Source organism: Nelumbo lutea, chromosome 1 (assembly GCF_056320005.1).
Source record: "Nelumbo lutea isolate HS-2025 chromosome 1, American lotus-T2T, whole genome shotgun sequence".
NCBI classification, from domain to species: Eukaryota; Viridiplantae; Streptophyta; class Magnoliopsida; order Proteales; family Nelumbonaceae; genus Nelumbo; species Nelumbo lutea.
In genome coordinates this window covers 108,333,302-108,339,343 of record NC_142684.1, presented here as the reverse complement: position 1 = coordinate 108,339,343, position 6,042 = coordinate 108,333,302, and the positions used below count along the sequence as shown (strand labels likewise).

The window sequence follows — 6,042 nt, the reverse complement described above, 5'->3', positions numbered from 1 at the left end:
GAATGGTTATTCGATTCATACCAACATTTTCTTATCCAAGAGTGACCATTTCCATAACCAGTACCGTCCTTGATTTCGGCCAAATCCATAAATTTGAGATCCCAGTGAGATCATTTAACTGCGGGCTCATCCGCCTTAGGTCGCCCTCTGTAATCACGGCAAAGGAATAATTTTGCGTATCAAGAGTCAACAAAATATCGTTATAACGTATAACCCCACAAAACTATCCAGTTTTCCATCATCATGACTAAGCTGACAACCCAGTATGGCAATATTACGAGATAACAAGGCAGTTGATGGTTTGACGGTAGGCAGGTAAAGTGTTGCAACCTTATACATTAGGTGTTTCCTTTCTTCCGATCCTTGCAGATTTACTTCCTTTTAATTGATAATTCGTAAACTCTAGGGGCCGAATTAAGCAAACGATAAAATTGGCTTGGTAACTCGAGAATATGGGGATATGTTGTCATACACTGGGCCCATGTCTCAATTTGACCGTTGATCGAGTCTAAGAAATGTCATTCCGTTCCGACGTCTAACCATTAAAGCGAGGATCAAAGAGAATGAACATATCTTTGCAAGATTCACAAAACATGTAGATTGCTCATACAGTAATTGAAAAAGGATTTAATCTAATTATTAGAAAAAGGCAACATGACACAAGATCTACAACCAATAATTAAGGCAATAGTGTACTAACAAAATACAAAAACAATGGTAAATTTCATCCCACGTTCTATTACTGCACACCACCATCCAATACCAAAGGAGTCGTATCCCAATTCCATTACCGCAACCTGGATTAATAAAACCCTACTGCTAAAAATAAGAAAAAAAATCCAACCACTAATACTTTTCTACCCACGCCCAAGTCAACCAGAACTGTTGATCAGCGAGCAAGGGTTAATTAGTCATCAGCTTCAAGCCCTCTCACCGCGAATCCTCCGCGCCAACTGGATGTCCTTGGGCATAATGGTGACTCGCTTGGCGTGGATGGCGCAGAGGTTGGTGTCCTCGAATAGACCCACAAGGTATGCCTCGGCCGCCTCCTGCAAGGCCAACACGGCGTGACTCTGGAAACGGAGATCCGTCTTGAAGTCCTGGGCAATTTCACGAACAAGCCTCTGGAAAGGGAGTTTCCTGATCAGAAGTTCTGTGCTCTTCTGATACTTGCGAATTTCACTGCATCACATCGCGCCACTAAATTAGTGTAAGACGAAAGACGCCAAGACTAACAATTACAGGACGGAGAAACCAGATACGATTAAATAACGTACCGAAGAGCAACAGTTCCGGGGCGATATCTGTGAGGCTTCTTCACACCTCCAGTTGTTGGGGCAGACTTACGGGCTGCCTTGGTAGCAAGCTGCTTCCTGGGAGCCTTTCCTCCAGTAGACTTCCTAGCAGTTTGCTTCGTACGAGCCATCTGCAGTTGGCAATGTTTGGTTCACGAAATCAAAATCTACAAAAGTTTTAAATTCAAACACCTGCAACAAACCCTCTACCAAGATTGACATAAACCTAACGAGAATCATACAAAATGGAAGAGAAGAAAACTAAGCCCACAACCAAAGCCATACGTTAAAGCCAATTCGGGCGAACTTCCTCCAATAAAAATTTTAAAATGTTCAACGGGCCTTGCAACTTTGTAGCAAACCCTAACCCTTGGAGCGTAAGCATATTGTACAAGGAGTATTAAAAACTATAGATTTTAGGAAGAAAAGGAAAGTCTATTTGAAAGACAGACTAAAAGGAAACCTCTTCTATTAAATAAGAAAAGGAACGCAAAAGTACCAATTCGAAAAAACACTAGAAATCTTCTGAGGAAGAAAAAATAAAATTTTCGGTAAGACTCAAGAGACAATGAACAAAATAATCTATAATTCAAATGGGGAAAGTAGAAAAATCGTCTCTGCACAACGGAACTCCGATTTAGAAAATTTATTTGTGGATAAGAAAAAAGCTAATTGTAACAACCATTTTAAGAGGAAAGGGAACACAAAAAGAACGCATTACCTCTTATGGTGTTTTAGGAAACGAAAAGCTTTGCTTCACACAATCAGAAATAGGCCGCTACGTCGACCAGAATGAGCAAAATCAAACTCTTTGATCGATTGCACTGTGTTTTATAGACGAAGGATGTCGGCGATTGTTCTGCACTGTGTTTTCTTTCCCGTTCTGATATCGAACGGCCGATATGGACTTACGGTGTGTTTCCTTGACAGTCATCAACGGCTGACATATGCTGTAGTTTGCACTGCGACGGATCGTGAAACCTAAATACTCGCTTTCTATTGGTTGAAACCACTCAGTGGGGATCGCTACAAGAATTTTTACTGTTGGATGGGAGAGAGGTAATTAACTTAATTACTAATTACACATGTTCTATTCATGGAGTCACGTCCAAGAAAACCCGGAGGTGGGGCCCTTCATCCCGGGCCCCGCTAAACTGTCTCTTAGATTGACGGAAATACCCCGGAAGGCAGTCTAGTCTAGGCTGCCTTGCGTATGGTTGAATACCATGATTGGATACAAATCAGGACAACTTTGTTTTCGACACGTGCATAATAGATTGGAGTACGTTTGAATGGCAAAGCGTGTTTGGTGTGTGTTGTTCAACATCAGTCATGTTAGTGGAACGGACTTGGTCCAACGCAGGTCTAGTATTGTAATTTCATATGACCTGTTCCTGGTTGGACTTGGACTTGGACTGGTATGAGAATTCAGAAACCAGGACAGCTCGGCCCACTGGGCTTTCAGGGCTCTCAAAACTCAATTCGTCCAAGGAGCAAGCTATACCTATAAATATAAAGGCCGTGCTACCCCCTCAAAAACTCCCGTATCCTCCGGTTACGAAGTGTTCCATCTTCCCACGCTCGTCGCTCTCCGGCTTTTTCAATTTTGACAATTAAAAAAGAGGTACTCTCTTTTCTCTCTGTCTCTGCATCTCATTTGGTCGCCTTGTATTACATTAATTTCTTCAAATTTTATTTTTTGTCTTTCCATTTGGGATTAGCTAGGGTTTCGATTTGCGGCTTCTTCATCCATCCTTTGCCTTTACTTTCTTTTCCTGTTTCCTTTCTTCCGGAAGAGATTTAGGGTTTCGGTATTCTTACTCTTCTCATATTTAATTAGTGTTACAACAGAGGACAATGGTATAGTTTAGTTGTCTCTGCGTATTTTGTGAATAGAAAATTTAAAGTAGGTTTTCTTGGTTTGTTGTTTTGGCGATTCCCTTAGGGATATTCTATTCCTTCCCCATTTGATTCTTCTGTTGCGAGTAGTCCTTTTCTTAGAACTTGCGCAATCTCCACTAAATCTAAGTTTGCAATGTGTTCCTTTTTCACTCAATTAATTGTATATCCTCTTTCTTTGTTAACTACTTTTTGATTTTGTACCTACTTTCCTATCAATAAATCAATGAAAATTTGAGATGAATTCTTCATTCCTATTTTCCCCTAGTTCGTATGGGTGTCCGTCATCCCAATACGATTTGCAGTTTATTGCCAATAAACGATGACCAACTTTGCTTACAGGGATTAGTTAAAGTCATTCTTTCTTGTCGACTGAAATTTTAGGTACTAGGGATGCTAATGCAGTAGACAAATCCTGTAATTGCAGAATGGCTCGTACCAAGCAGACTGCTCGTAAGTCAACTGGAGGAAAGGCCCCAAGGAAGCAACTTGCTACCAAGGTGGGTTTTCTAAGGTCCCTGCTTTGTAATTGCGGTCGAATTACCTTTTCTTTAATGAAATATTAATCTAACATCCTCATTTGGTATGTTATATTACTTCAGGCTGCCCGTAAGTCTGCTCCAACCACTGGAGGAGTGAAGAAGCCACATAGATACCGCCCTGGAACTGTTGCCCTTCGGTATATTCCGGAAACTTTGAGAACTTTTGAGTTTTGGCATTCTATCCCCCACTCCCCACGCAATTCTTCTGCTTTCCTTTGTTTTGTTTGATTGGCTAATATTGATGGACTTTTTCACCTCCTTTTGTTTTATCGTTCAGTGAAATTCGTAAGTATCAGAAGAGCACTGAGCTCCTGATCAGGAAACTCCCATTCCAGAGGCTTGTTCGTGAAATTGCCCAGGACTTCAAGGTGAGTGAGTAGGGATGATAAACTCCGTTTTTTCTGGGTATATTCATGCGTTCTATTGTTTCCTGAAATTGAAGGCGGTGTCTTGATGATGCAATGTTATTGGGATACTGCAGACGGATCTACGTTTCCAGAGCCATGCCGTTCTTGCATTGCAGGAGGCAGCAGAGGCGTACCTTGTTGGTCTCTTTGAAGACACAAACCTTTGTGCAATCCATGCCAAGCGTGTCACCATTATGCCCAAGGACATCCAGCTTGCGAGGAGGATCCGTGGTGAGAGGGCTTGATGACTGAGAGAGTTATAATTTGAACTCACTCTCCCATCATCCATCAGTCTGCCTTCCGCATTCCTGTGACTTGATTTTTGGCTTCATATGGCTTCATCGATAGTGTGTGCATCTTAACTTGCTTCTCTTCTTCGGAAGCAACTTTAACTAAGCAAATTATCTTTGGTAGATTGTAGGTTCTCTCTATTTTTCTTGCTTCAAACGAAGACTGTTGACTTGGACTTGTTATGTTAGCTGTGATATTGTGTTGTTTTCAGATGTCTAGATGTTTTAGAACTCTCTATAAATTTAAGTACGAAGGTAATCTCCACCTTTAATGTCCTTTAAGAGGTGATTTCTGCCGTAATACATTTGCCATCTAGTGCATGCGGTTCATAAAAAAACATTTTAGCCATCTCTGTAATGTCCGTGTTTGTCTTGTAAGGATTTCGTCAGTGACAGATTATACTTTCAAATTAGAGTGGAAGTGATTTTGAAGAAAAAACAGTTAGGTGTCTAAAGTAAATTGATTATAAATTCTGATATGCATGCTTTCTTTCTATGGAGTAATAACTGTTAAAGCTATAAGCTTTACACCTTTGGTGATGGCAAAAAAGATGGTTCTCTAGTAATGCTTTGTTTCGCTCCAAGGAATTTGGCTGGAGTAGGAGAGAATGAGAGATAAGAAGCATGCATGGTTAGAGATGAGGCCTCTCAGATAAAATGCTAATAGGGGGTCAGGCCTCGTCTGGAAGACTGGAACAGTTGTCATCTAGGGGTGTCAATGAAAAATTTAATACATAAAATTGTTCCTTCACCTCCAACAGTTACGAGGGTTTTGAGGGATTATCTATTTAATTCAAATTTGAATCTATGCATATCCGGTTCCATATATTGTAGCTTAAATATAAACCCTTTTTGGCAAATAGAAATTTAATTTATCATTAAACAGGAATAAAACAGTTCATAAACAAAAGACACCGAACAGAAACCATGACTTAAACTCCTACTTAGTCTATTAATCATGGAGAACAAAAGGAGATCAAGGGGTACAGAAACCATGACTTGAACTCTTATTTCGTAAGATAGATATGCATATCAGGAATTATAAATATTTTAATAAATCATAACAATAAGTTAATAATATATAGGGTAAAATGCAAAAGCCTCTCTTGAATTTTTTGACAATCATACAAACCTCTTATGTGTTTTAGGTGGCATTGATAGTGTAAATATTATGGATGGGATTGTTTTGGTTCTTTTCATGATAAGATATGGTATTTTGTTATATGTGGATGATTCATGTTCACAAAATAACGTGTATGGACATTGTATTCTAATTTATTGTTTATGGTATCTTCTTGTGGATGACCTACATTATGGTGTTGATAGTTTGTGAGATGAATCATTGTTTTAGTTTTCTTCTATTAACATTTCAAAATCTGCAACTTGAAACAAAGAAGATATTAAGTAAATTCTTTCAAAATAAATCCTTGTATATTGGAAGAGAAGTTGACTAAAAATTCAAATAAGGGATAAAGGTTTAAAACCCAAGAATGAGAAGCCAACTTGATTTTTGCAAGTTAAAATTTAGGATTGGGCTTCTAGACATCATTCTAACAAAGGTAATCTTGTTTCATAGGAGAAACAGCCCTATCTTGGAATGCTAGTAGAA

The 6,042-nt window shown here is 39.3% G+C and overlaps 2 protein-coding genes across 3 annotated transcripts; one reads left to right on the top strand and one right to left on the bottom strand.

Annotated features, from left to right (window-relative positions):
* Nucleotides 1–615: 615 nt before the first annotated feature.
* On the bottom strand, nucleotides 616–2,099 carry LOC148876689 (histone H3.3). Its single transcript, XM_088963054.1, has 3 exons — nucleotides 2,017–2,099; nucleotides 1,278–1,426; nucleotides 616–1,182 (listed from the first exon to the last, which is right to left on the bottom strand). The coding sequence occupies exons 2-3, from the start codon at nucleotides 1,424–1,426 to the stop codon at nucleotides 921–923; spliced, it is 411 nt and encodes a 136-aa protein (XP_088819180.1). The 5' UTR covers nucleotides 2,017–2,099; the 3' UTR covers nucleotides 616–920.
* A 608-nt stretch (nucleotides 2,100–2,707) lies between these two features.
* LOC148876688 (histone H3.3) lies at nucleotides 2,708–4,715 on the top strand. 2 transcript variants are annotated; one of them, XM_088963067.1, is made up of 5 exons: nucleotides 2,708–2,919; nucleotides 3,622–3,694; nucleotides 3,797–3,873; nucleotides 4,014–4,104; nucleotides 4,218–4,715. In XM_088963067.1, the coding sequence occupies exons 2-5, from the start codon at nucleotides 3,623–3,625 to the stop codon at nucleotides 4,386–4,388; spliced, it is 411 nt and encodes a 136-aa protein (XP_088819193.1). In that variant the 5' UTR covers nucleotides 2,708–2,919; nucleotide 3,622; the 3' UTR covers nucleotides 4,389–4,715. The 2 variants fall into 2 exon arrangements, with proteins under 2 accessions (XP_088819193.1, XP_088819202.1); XM_088963076.1 differs by having other exon boundaries at nucleotides 2,835–2,919; nucleotides 3,579–3,694.
* Nucleotides 4,716–6,042: the final 1,327 nt, after the last annotated feature.

What these genes read in the sequence shown, in the direction of transcription:
- LOC148876689 (XM_088963054.1), bottom strand. Translation starts at nt 1,426, where the DNA reads ATGGCTCGTACGAAGCAAACTGCTAGGAAGTCTACTGGAGGAAAGGCT. An exon ending in CCCGGAACTGTTGCTCTTCG is followed by an intron (nt 1,183 to 1,277) that starts GTACGTTATTTA and finishes GATGTGATGCAG; the next exon opens with TGAAATTCGCAAGTATCAGA.
- LOC148876688 (XM_088963067.1), top strand. Translation starts at nt 3,623, where the DNA reads ATGGCTCGTACCAAGCAGACTGCTCGTAAGTCAACTGGAGGAAAGGCC. An exon ending in GGAAGCAACTTGCTACCAAG is followed by an intron (nt 3,695 to 3,796) that starts GTGGGTTTTCTA and finishes ATATTACTTCAG; the next exon opens with GCTGCCCGTAAGTCTGCTCC. An exon ending in CCTGGAACTGTTGCCCTTCG is followed by an intron (nt 3,874 to 4,013) that starts GTATATTCCGGA and finishes TTTATCGTTCAG; the next exon opens with TGAAATTCGTAAGTATCAGA.